Raw genomic sequence first — 12,949 nt, 5'->3', positions numbered from 1 at the left:
GTTCCATGGGGGTGATGCGGATGGTCCAGGTAGATACGTGAGCATTCAGTGAGCTGCATTATGGGAGAGGACCCGGAGTTTAGAGAACCCAAATCTTTCATAATGGGTAATACACATGCATGACCTTTGCTTTGAGGGAGATACTACCTTTATTATATTGAACAGTTAGCAAACCTGTAGGTTGATTTAGAGAGAGAGAGTATCTCTACCTTCCAAGGGTATTTGTTACACAAACATTCTCAAAATTATAGTCCAGAACAAAGGTAGTCAGTGTTTCTGCTTGCAAGATGTGCTCTGATACCTAGTTGCTGTTTTTTATTTTGTTTGAATGCTTTCCTTTTTTTTTTCTTAAAAAACATATATTTTTAATTTATTATTTTTGGCTGTGTTGGGTCTTTGTAGCTGTGCACGGGCTTTCTCTAGTTGTGGCGAGTGGGGGCTGCTCTTCGTTGCGGTGCATGTGCTTCTCATTGCGGTGGCTTCTCTTGTTGCAGAGCACGAATTCTAGGAACGCAGGCTCAGTAGTTGTGGCTCACGGGCTCCAGGGCGCAGGCTCAGTAGTTGTGGTGCACGGGTTTAGTCGCTCCATGGCATGTGGGATCTTCCTGGATCAGGAATTGAACCTGTGTCCCCTGCATTGGCAGGCAGATTCTTAACTGCTGTGCCACCAAGGAAGTCCCTCCTGTTTTTTCTTATTATCTTAGCAGATGGTTAATATATTTCATTTAATTTTTTTCAAACAACCTGGGTTTTTCACTTGCATATTAATTTCATTATTTTTCTGTTATCTAATTAATGGAATTCTGCATTTATTTTAATTTATTTTCTCCTGGGTTCCTCAGTATATTTTGTTGTTATTTTCTTAAGTTTTGAGTGGGATACTCATATACTTTTTTCTTTCATTTCTATTGCTCTATTTAAATGTATTGATGAATTTTTTTCTAAGATCTGTAGCTGTATTTCGTAGATTCTTTTTTTTTCATAGATTCTTGATAATGTGGTGTTTTCAGTATTCTAGAAATTCTTCAATTTTTTAAAATTTAGTAAATAGTTTTAAATTTTTGAAGTGAAGATGTCTCTTGGTTTTATGATTTTATTTCTCATTTTGTTTCAGTGATCAAGCAATGATTTGAGTCATTTCAACAGTTTTATACATTTATACGGTAGTCGCAGAAAAATACTTTCCTATCTCTCCTATCCCATCTTCTCCCATCTCTTTTCTTACTTCATTTGCATTTAGATATTCTTCACTCAAGTCCCCCATCTGGGTCACTGTCTTCAAGCCCACATCTAACATAGCCTTTATTTGTACTCTCTTGTACTCAGGTGATACCAAATCCCATTCTATAGTTGACAGCCATTCTTCTGTACTCAATATCTACACATGCCTTTTTGCTCAGGATTTCATAAGCCTGTCAATATTAGCATGATTGAAAAATATTTGAGATCATTCTCTGGGAAGTACGAAAGTTGCTGCGGCTATGTAGGATTGGAGAGGAGCACCTAGGGAAGATATGGAGGAGCAAGTGTTTGAGTAAATGTAGCACTGATGTAGTAATCGTATGAACTCTGGTGGAGATAAGCAAGTCATTGTAGTACAGTATAAAAGATTAGAGGCAGGGCCTCCCTGGTGGTGCAGTGGTCACAAGTCTACCTGCTAGTGCAGGGGACACCGGTTTGAGCCCTGGTATGGGAAGATCTCACATGCTGCGGAGCAGCTAGACCCATGTGCCACAACTACTGAGCCTGCACTCTAGAGCCCACAAGCCACAACTACTGAGCCCACGTGCCACAACTACTGATGCCTGCATGCCACAACTCCTGAAGCCTGAGCACCTAGAGCCCATGCTCCACAACAAGAGAAGCCACCTCAATGAGAAGCCTGCGCACTGCAACGAAGAGTAGCCCCTGCTCACTGCAACTAGAGAAAGCCTGCGCACAGCAACAAAGACCCAACACAGCCAGAAATAAAACAAATAAAAAAAAGGTTAGAGACGGATGTATATATTTGTTAGTGATTACATAATTGTGGGAATTAAATGAGTAACATCTATTGCGAATTTGGGGTTGCTTATTCAATAGTAAGTGAACTTAGAATCGTTTCTGCCACTGGGAAAACTTAGGGGTAAGAGACTAACGGAATAACAAGTGAGAAAATTAATAAATATGTTATTGCAATGTTATAGAGACGAGCAACATGTTTCTGGGATAGAGCATAAAGTGCTTAGACTTAAATAGGATCAGCAGGAATATCTTTTCTGAAGAAGTGATTTTTGATTTGAGATCTGAGGATGAAGAGAAGTCAACCATGCAAAATCAGAGGATTTCTCAAAGAAGGAGCAACCTGTCAAGAGCCCTATTTAATGGCAACAGTTGCATTAAACATTAAACAGTGCATTTTGTGAGCTGAAAAGAGGCCTTTATGGCATGAACAGAGAAAGTAAATGGGAGAGGAGTTGATAAGCAGAAGCCTTATTATTCATGCTCAGATATTTCTCTTTTATTCTAATTGTAAAGAGAAATCATTGAACACGTTTAAGTAGAGAGACTCAAACATTGATCAGCAACAGGGTCATTTATTGTCAGATATAAAAAAGAACAAAACAAAAACATGTGCAGGAACTAGTCCTGTAGATCTTGTTTCAGTCAAACATCTCTGTATAGTTTTAACAGACCTTTAGGTGATTCTTACACACACTTAAATCAGGCCTCCACTGATTTACCTTGTTTGCCTAATCACCAACCTCACCTCCATTCCTGGACTTTCTTTATTCTCTGTTTCCTTTGCCTTGTTTTGAAATGTATGAGAATATAGTCTGTTCCATAATACAGTTAATAATCCATAATACAAATTAACTTAGTAATGATATGAAGTAGGGAATGATATCAGTATAATGTGGAACTTAGTTGTTTCACAGGTAATTTTCCTTGTTGAATAGTGCCAGAATGGTAGAAGTAGATTTATAACATTCAGCAGGAAAGGCAAAAGCCTTTAATTTGATACTTTATTGTTAAGAGCCCTTACACCTCCATATTAAGAAAATTAATAATAAATGCCTACATTCAGGCTCCCTCCCCAGACATGGATACCATCAACCTGCGTGTCTCCTAGCTGATGACAGGTTTCACTTCATCCTATTTCCATCTTAATGGTAGCCTCACTGGCTCAGGGCTTTATTTTCATGTACAATGTCTCAGCACCTGAAATCCAGTGTTTTCAATTTTTTGTGTGCATTTTAATATCCATGACGCAGCCTTCAGCTGTGTTGAGCTGCCTTTCAGGTTATCTCTTGAGATATCAATTATTATATTTGTTAGTGCTCTGCCAATAAAGCTGCATAGATTTGAGTGTTCTTCTCCAGCCCTGTTTTCCCCATAAACTCTAATTTTTGGTGTGTAATTTTACAGAAGATAGGTTTTTTTAGGTACACATATGTGTTATTGTAGCAAGGATGCCTATCTTCTAGAGATGTCTAATCTATTCACTGGTAATGATGCTGAAAATTCAGCCTTTCTGCACCAGTGCCATATCGAATCTCGGAGACAGAGGTTTGGGTGAAGTAGAAAAGAATAGCTTTATTGCTTTGCCAGGCAAACGGGGACACAGCAGGCTAGTGCCTCAAGAACTGTGTGTCCCAACCCAGGAGGATTTGGTGAGTTTTATAGCAGTGGTTCAAGGGCGGGGTTGCTGATAAGGATCAGGGTGTGTGCAGGGCCTGTATTCCTTTAATCTGGCCTCAGGTGGTCTCCTGATGAGCTTCTCGAGGTTATCAAACTGTGACTTTCTCTCTGGAACATCTTCTGTTTGGTGGGGGTTTTAGTTCTGCAGAGGAACTCAAAGATACTGTTATATGTATCCCTTGAGGTAGAACCAGGACACCCCAAGGCTGTACTGTTTCTTGACTACTCCTTCCTTGTTTCTGCATCCCCTCCCTTCCCTGATTAGCAACTGTTCGAATTTGCCCTTTGGAACTCAGGGAAGGTCATGGAGGCTGGAGTCTGTTCCCTGCAAACAAAGAAATGGGGGACACAGAAAGGCTTCCATGCCCAGGAGCCCCACAGGGTCCTGCTCAGTTTCAGTAATAGGCATTATTTTAGATGCTTTTTATTTCTGTATAGTTTTCTTTCTTCTGGAACCGGAAAACAGCGTGTGTTTGCTTTCTTGTTTTCTTTCAGATTTGGAGTCCAGATACAGGACCAATACTTTATCTCCAGAAAAGGACATTTATGAAATATATTCATTCCAGTGGGAGATAATGGAAAGAATTAAAAGCTATGGCCTTCAAGACTCCTTTTTTAGAAATGATTGGGAATGCAAAAGCAAGATTGAGGGGCAAAAGGAACCACAAGAGGGATATTTTGGGCAAGTGAAAATTGCTTCTGAAAAAATGTCCACTTACAAAAGGCATAATCTTCTTGCTGAGTATCAGAGAATTCATAATGGAGAAAAGTTATATGAATGTAAGGAATGTAGGAAGACCTTTATTCGTCGCTCAACACTTAGTCAACACCTGAGAATTCATACTGGTGAAAAACCTTACAAATGTAAAGAATGTGGGCAGGCCTTTAGACAGCGTGCACACCTTATTAGACATCACAAACTTCATACTGGTGAGAAACCCTATGAATGTAAGGAATGTGGGAAGGCCTTTACAGTCCTCCAAGAACTTACTCAACATCAGAGACTTCATACTGGTGAAAAGCCCTATGAATGTAAGGAATGTGGGAAGGCCTTTAGAGTACATCAGCAGCTTGCTCGACATCAGAGAATTCACACTGGTGAGAAGCCCTATGAATGTAAGGCATGTGGGAAGACTTTTAGGCAGTGTACACACCTTACTCGACATCAGAGACTTCATACTTCTGAGAAACTCTATGAATGTAAGGAATGTGGGAAGGCCTTTGTATGTGGTCCAGACCTTAGAATACATCAGAAAATTCATTTTGGGGAGAAACCCTATGAATGTAAGGAATGTGGAAAGGCTTTTAGAATATGCCAACAGCTTACTGTCCATCAGAGTATTCATACTGGTGAGAAACCCTATGAATGTAAAGAGTGTGGGAAGACTTTTAGATTGAGGCAACAACTTGTTCGCCATCAGAGAATTCATACTCGTGAGAAACCCTATGAATGTATGGAATGTTGGAAGACCTTTAGTAGTTACTCACAACTTATTTCCCATCAGAGCATTCATATTGGTGAGAGACCTTATGAATGTGAAGAATGTGGGAAGGCCTTTAGACTACTCTCACAACTTACTCAACATCAGAGCATTCATACTGGTGAGAAGCCTTTTGAATGTAAGGAATGTAGAAAGCCTTTTAGACTACTCTCACAACTTACTCAACATCAGAGCATTCATACTGGAGAGAAACCTTATGAATGTAAGGAATGTGGTAAAGCTTTTAGACTTTATTCTTTTCTTACTCAACACCAGAGAATTCATACTGGTGAGAAACCCTACAAATGTAAGGAATGTAAGAAGGCCTTTAGACAACATTCACACCTTACTCAGCACCAGAAAATTCATAATGGAATTTAATACAAGAAGGCTTTCAAATGTACATGTTACAGAACATCAGAAAATTCATTTTTGAGAAAATTTGTTTCATGCTTATAACTAAGCATTAAAAAGTTTATATTTCAGAAAAAATTGTTGCTTTAAAACCTTCCACCACCATTCAGACATTGTATATCTTCAGCAAATTTATATGAGGAAATAATATAATGAATGCAGGAAAATCTTTAGCCTTAATCTATCATTATCACCATTTCACCCCTTTATTACCAGTGTGTTATTAGATAAGGTACTTAGATTTCTGTGCCTCATTTTGCTCACTTGTAAAATGGTGATAGTAGTACCTATGTATATTAGTTATTTATTGCTGTGTAATAAATTACCACAAACTTAGTAGCTTAAAATAATACACATTATCTCAGTTTCTGTGGGTCAGGAGTCTAGGCGTAACTTAGTTGGGTTCTGTGCTTCAGGGCCACTCACAAGGCTAAAATCAAGATTTCAACCATGGCTGAGTCTCATCGGAAGGCTCAACTGGGGAAGGGATGCACTTCCAACCTCATGTGCTTGTTGACCGAATTAATTCACTGAGGGCTGTTGCGCTGAGGTCCTCAGTTTCTAGCTGGCTGTTGGCTAAATGCTGACTTCACTTCCTTGCGACATGGGCCTCTTCAAGGTGGCTGCTTACTTCATCAGAGTGTGCAAGCCAAGGAAGCAAGAGGCTGCTAGCATCAAAGAAGCTGTCGTCTTGTGTAATCCAATCATTGAAATGACATTATTTCATCACTTTTTCTATCTTCTTTTGGTTAAAAGCGAGGAACTAGGCCACCCTACACTCAAGGGAAAAGGCTTACACAAGAGTATGAATACCAGGAGGAAGGGGCCACTGGGGCCAATCCAGAGTCAGCCTGCTACATCATGTAATAGAATTGTTGTGAGGAGTGAGTAGTTAATACTTGGAAAAATAGCAGCCACATAGCATGTTTTCTGTAAATATTACCTATAGTTGTCATTAACATCATTAGTATTAGTGAATTCATATGAAAGGAATATCCTATAGAAGTAATAAATGTAGAAATGCCTCCTGTCACTGCTCAGCACTTACTAAACTTAAGATAATTTATTCTGGATAAAATCTAGGAGGTTATATTGAATGTGAGAAGTTCTTCACCACTTGAGCTGCATCCAAAATTTCATGCTGAAAAGAAACCTTATGAATTTTATGAATATGAGGTTGTTAAGAGTACAACTATTGGAAGAATCAAAGAGAAATATGAAATTATTTTCCCATAATAAATTCCAAAGAGTAAATGTTTTATAATCTCTCATCTCTGACCACCATTCAATTAATTAGAAATTATCAAAAAGGTGGCATAAAGGAACTAACCACTTGGAAATTTAATTGTGTGTGTGTGTGTGTGTGTGTGTGTGTGTGTATAATACTCTTGTATAAAAGAAAGAAAACATTCCATTACAGTCAATATACTTTTTGATGCTCAAATTGCCCCATCTTCAGCCAGTGGGAGTTGGGTCTTTTCACATGACCCCAATAGAAGTTTGATAATTTACTCAGTTATGGCTGCTATGGGAAATGCTTGGGTACCAACTCATTATTCTGAAAACCAATAAATAAATGGAAAAATAAGTATTTATTTTGCTTTTCCCATGTGAATCAAGTTTCAGAGTCACCCAAAGCTCATCAAATTAATTTATTTTTAATTTAAGAAATCTCACCAGTAAATACAGAAAAATTGATAGGATTAGAAAAATTTTCTAGTTCCTAATGGAATAATGGGTCCAGAAAATGATCTTCAGTGGATATTAAAACGATTTGGGAAAAAGTTTATCGTGAGAACGTTACATTGGATTTATCAAGCTGACCACCTCTGAGCCCTTTATTCAATTTTAACGTCTATAAAGGTGGGACTATCAGAAAATAGGCACCTCCTGATACAATGCAATTAGGAAGTACATACCACTACCTATGAAGTCTTATTGCCAGAATAATGAACTGAAGGAATCAAACCTTTAAATCAAAAATTTTAAAGCCAAGAATTTTGGGAATAGATGAAAAAGTAAATGGCACTGCAAGGAAGCAGCCAAGCAGATCCAGAATGTGTAAAATTCTACAAAACAAATGACCTGATTTCTTCAACTAATGAGTGGCATGAAAAAGAAAAGAAGGGCACTGTTAACAGATTAAAAAAGATGAGGCATATCAACTAAATTCAATATGTGGGTATTATTTGGACCCAGATTGAACAAAATGTAAAACAACATTTTGGAGACTGGGGGAAATGTGGACATGCACTGAGTATTAAATGATTTTTAGAAATATTAGTTTTGTTTGGTAGGGATGATAATGTCAATGTGGTTACTAAAAGATAGAACATCCTATGTGTTAGCGATACATATATATGAAGTAAGATACCCAGATTTGCATTAAAATAACTCCAGCAAAAGAAAAAGAAAGCAAATTGGCAAAGAGCTAGAAAGGAGATTAGCAAAATGTTGATAATTACTGAAGTAGAGTAGCTGTTTATGGAGGGTTCATTGTTTTAACATTTTTACTTTTTTATGTATTTGAAGTAATATTTAAAATCAAAGCTGAAATTATACACTACTTAAGAAATGATTGTTAATGAGATGCCTGCATATCTAAATTTGTCAGATGTAACCAAAGTTCTATTCGGTGAGAAATGTGTGCCCCTGAATGCATTAAGAAAACTTCGTTTGTGGGCCCAGTTTTCATCTTCTTCACTTACCTGCAGCAATCAGTGCTGGGCCTGTCACGTAGATAAATGTATTAAAGGAATGAATAAGCATTTATGTCAAGAAACAAGAAACAGAACAAAGTAAAACCAACACAAGAGAAACAAAGTACAATTGAAAGTAGAAATTAAGAGATTAGACACTAGTAGACTTCCAATGTTAATGACTGTATCTTGGCAGGTCCAATCAAGGAAAAGAAAATGAAATATAAACATTCAGCATTAATGATGATAAAAGTGATTACAGATTATCAATAAATTTTCCTTTTAATTATAAGGTAACACTGTATATACTATATGTATTCCAATATATGTAAAAATATAGAGGGATTACATTTTCTTCTCTATAAGTATGTTATCACAATTGACTGTGCTCTAGAACCCACAGACCAACAAATAAATGTGTGTGTGTACGAAGTTCCTGTTTAAGGAAAAAATCTGATAGTTGTGTAGGTAAAAACCTTAAGAATAGATCATTCTTAACAAGATTTTACCAATTAATTTTACACAGGTGAAATAATCTGATACAAAACTAGATGAAGATAAAGAGCAAAATCTAGACCAACTTCACTTATGAAAATTCTATTCTTCATAATTCTAAATAGTTATATTTAGAATTTCTTACAAAATCAGTCTTCACTAATAGGCCAGTGTTTTGCCTTTCCCAAGTACAAAGTAGCTCCAGAAGACCAGTGTTTAACCACCATTCTCCACAAGTTTGCTTCAGGGAATACTACTCCTTGATGATATTTGAAAAAATATATCTGGGGAAAAAGTGTAAATGAAACAAAGGATAAAGTATCTACTTCTGGGGGAAATCCAAGTACACGTTATCAGCTTGTCGAAAGATGTATTAAAGAAATTTTCATTTAACATAGTGTATCTCAAATTTACTTCATTGTGCACTTCTCACTCCAAATACCTTTTAACACCTTTAGAATGTGAACCACTTTGGTAGATGCTACCATAACCACAATGAATGTCTTCAAGGATGTCATTTCAGACATGGTGAGTGATTGTGTTGGGAAGGGGTGAGGAAGGGCACTTTTCTTTTGCAGCTCACATTATACTCTGAAAGCAGCTTCCTGCTTGAATGGAAGGCTAATGATTTTCTATAGAATGGAAAAGATTCCAGCCTGGTGCTTGATAATGTATGTATTAAACATGCTTAAATATTCTATTAAACAGTGATTAGGACAAAATGATTTTTCATTGTAATAAAAATGCTATATTGAATACCGTTTTGTGCGTTTTTTTTTCTTATTTTTAGTTTTTGGAATCAAGCCAGTTTATTGAGGGGCTTTGGGGGAGGGTCGAAAGGCTGGGAGGACAATGAGATCCAATGTCCTTCTCCCAGCCGGGACCTCCCCAGCTTCACAGTCGCTGAAAGCCGTTTTCTTATTTCTTTGAAGAGTTGAGACTCAAAGGTGCATATCTAGAAGTGCTGTGTATACTGTGTTTCACATATTGCTAGATTATTGCTCCATCATTGCACCAATATTGAATCCCTTCAGTTATTGAATATGAGTGTCTGTACTTCTCTGATTGCAAGTGAATTGAGCACATTTTTCATATGTGTTTATTGGCCAATTATGTTTCCCTTAGTGCTTTTTTTTTTTTTTTTTTTTTTTTTGCGCTACGCGGGCCTCTCACTGTTGTGGCCTCTCCCTTTGCGGAGCACAGGCTCCAAACGCGCAGGCTCAGCGGCCATGGCCCACGGGCCCAGCCGCTCCGCGGCATGTGGGATCTTCCCGGACCGGGCACGAACCCGTGTCCCCTGCATCGGCAGGCAGACTCTCAACCACTGCACCACCAGGGAAGCCCCCTTAGTGCTTTTTTTATTCATGCATTTTCTCTCTTTCTTTCTGGATTATCTCACTGATTTTTTTAGGATTTATTAAATAATCCAGGTATTGATAATTCCAGGTATTACACATTTATAAATGTTGGACTTATTTTCTTCAAGGTGGCTTGTGTTTTCACTGTGTTATGGTGTTTATTGTTTTGCATACAGTTTTCATTTTAAGCCATACCAAATAATTGTATTCTTTTTTCTTTTTTATATTTTATGTTTTCTGCCATGCATCTGCAAATAGAAATAAGTTCCCTCAATATTTTTTATTATTTATTTTATTTCTATTTCTTATTGCAGTAGCTGGAGTTTTCAGAATAAAGTTGAATACTAGTGGGAATAACTTCCCTCATTTTTCCAATTTAATGGAAATCACATATCTATTTAAACATTTAGTATAATGCTTATTGACTTAGAGTAAATAGTCTGTTATATGTAAGTAGTTTCATTCAGTCCCTGTTCTACTTAATGCCTGTTAGATTTTGTTGGGAGCTATTTTATCATCTGTTGGTGTGAACCTGTTTTTTCTCCTTTAATTTTCTGATGTGATGAATTATGCAGATTTCTTTACAAATTCAGGGGTTCCTACAACCATTCTTAGGTTGAGTAGTTCACTACAACAACTGACCCAACTCAGGAATGTAGTGCAGTTATGATTAGTTTTATTACAATGAAAAGATACAAATTAGAATCAGCTAAAGGGAGAGATGGATGCATAGGACAAAGTGTGGGAGGGATCCAAATGTGGAGCTTCTGGTCATCTTCTCCTTGAACACAAGGATGATATTACCTCCTCTTGGCCATGAGTTGTGACAATATGCACAAGAAAGCTTGCCCAAGCCTGTGGTCTCCAGATTTTTTGTTGGTGCTCACATTCTGTCCATGAGGTTAGGCTGATCTTTAGCCTTCAACTCCTTCAGAAGGTTCAAGCTCACACCTTTCAAGTATGAGCATCGAAGTTTCAAGTCTCCAGTCCTTCCAGTGGTCAGACCTAATATGGTGTGTCCCAAAACCTCTATCATAAATCACATTGTTAGACTGGTGGCGAGAGCCCCCAAGCAAACAAAGACACTCCTATCAGGCAGGACATTCTATGGGCCTAGAGATTAATTACAAGTCTAAGGACATGCTGCCTGTAAGTAAAATTCTATACGTATATCCCACAAATGCTCAAATGCTTTGTATTTAACTTGATGTCATCACATTAGGCTGACGACGAGAATCTTTGTAATGTGGGCTTAATAAGAGCAGAGCTGCATGTCAAAGTGAATTTCATGTTTACTGATATTCTATTTTACCAATATACCAGAATAACACGATGTCTTAAAGGGTGCAGGTAGTTCAGAAGAAGTATTATTGGAAAAGGAAAGAAGAGTAAAAATACTCTACTATACCAAGGGATGGAGAGAAACATGTTATTGTTTATTTTATATAGGTAACATCTGTTTAATTGGTCCTATTACATTTCCATTCTCTTTTTTAAAAAGGCTTTTTTTTTTTTTTTTTGCGGTACGTGGGCCTCTCACTGTTGTGGCCTCTCCCATTGCGGAGCACAGGCTCCGGATGCGCAGGCTCAGCGGCCATGGCTCATGGGCCCAGCCGCTCTGCAGCATGTGGGATCTTCCTGGACCGGGGCACGAACCCGTGTCCCCTGCATCGGCAGGCTGACTCTCAACCACTGCACCACCAGGGAAGCCCTGATATTTCTATATATTTCAAAATTATTACCACAATAAGTCTAGTTATGATATGTCACCATACAAAGATATTACATAATTATTGACTGTATTTCCCACAAGGTACATTTCATATCCATGACTCATTTACTGTGCAGCTGGAAGTTTGTACCTCTTAATCTCCCTCACCTATTTCTCTACTTCCCCCAACCCCTCCCCTCTGGCTTGTTTCATCTCTGTATCTATAGATCTGTTTCTGTTTTGTTATGCTTGTTCATCTGTTTTGTTTTTTGGGCTCCACATATAAGTGAAGTCATAGAGTATTTGTCTTTCTCTGTCAGACTTATTTCACTTAACATAATACCATCTAGGTCCATCCATGTTGCCGCAAATGGCATTATTTCATTCTTTTTAATGGCAGAGTAATATTCCATTATAATAAATACCACATCTTTATCCATTCATCTGTTGAGGGGTATTTAGGTTGCTTCTATGTCTTGGCTATTGTAAATAATGCTGCAATGAACATTGGGGTGTATGTATCTTTTCAAATTAGTGTTTTCATTTTCTTCAGATACATAACAAGGAGTGGAATTGATGGATCATATGGTAGTTCTATTTTTAACTTTTTCAGGAATCTCCATATGGTTTTCCAGAATGGTTGCACCAATTTACATTCCCACCCACAGGGTTCCCTTTTCTCGACATTCTTGCCAACACTTATTGTTTGTCAGCTTTTTGATAATAGCCATTCTGACAGGTGTCAGAATGATCAGGTCATTCAAGATGGCTGTTCTCTTGCTCTTCGTGAATCCCCTACTCGATCGGTTCCTCCTTCACCTGTAACCTACTCACGTGAACGTCTTTGCCTCCTGCCCCAGCTAGTGATGGTTCTAATCCTCCGGCCAGAATGGCCCCACCTGCTACTTTATTAAAGGGAAACATCTGCCCTCATGATGCATGTTAATCTGAGGGGCTGTGAGGGACGTGCCCCAGCTGCTAGTTTCCCTGGTAACTGGAGCCAAGCTGACGTCATTTCCCCCTATAAATTGTAGCCTCCTTCTCCCTTGAATAGTAAAGACTGCTGCCATGTCCTACTCGCTGTCTGATGCACACTGTGGGGTGTCACTC

At 38.1% G+C, this 12,949-nt stretch overlaps 1 protein-coding gene across 3 annotated transcripts in view; it reads left to right on the top strand.

The window, feature by feature from the left end:
- Window positions 1-9,526, top strand: part of ZFP14 (ZFP14 zinc finger protein) — a 35,488-nt gene extending 25,962 nt beyond the window's left edge. For all 3 annotated transcript variants that reach the window (XM_032614539.1, XM_032614540.1, XM_032614538.1), the window contains one exon: window positions 4,177-9,526. In XM_032614539.1, the coding sequence (XP_032470430.1) occupies window positions 4,177-5,543 (1,367 nt within the window). In that variant the 3' untranslated portion in view covers window positions 5,544-9,526. The remainder of the gene's footprint in view (window positions 1-4,176) is intronic.
- Window positions 9,527-12,949: the final 3,423 nt, after the last annotated feature.

Source organism: Phocoena sinus, chromosome 19 (genome assembly GCF_008692025.1).
Source record: "Phocoena sinus isolate mPhoSin1 chromosome 19, mPhoSin1.pri, whole genome shotgun sequence".
In the NCBI taxonomy this organism is placed as follows: Eukaryota; Metazoa; Chordata; class Mammalia; order Artiodactyla; family Phocoenidae; genus Phocoena; species Phocoena sinus.
Note: the sequence above shows the minus strand (reverse complement) of the source record. Positions and strands in the feature narration are given on the sequence as shown.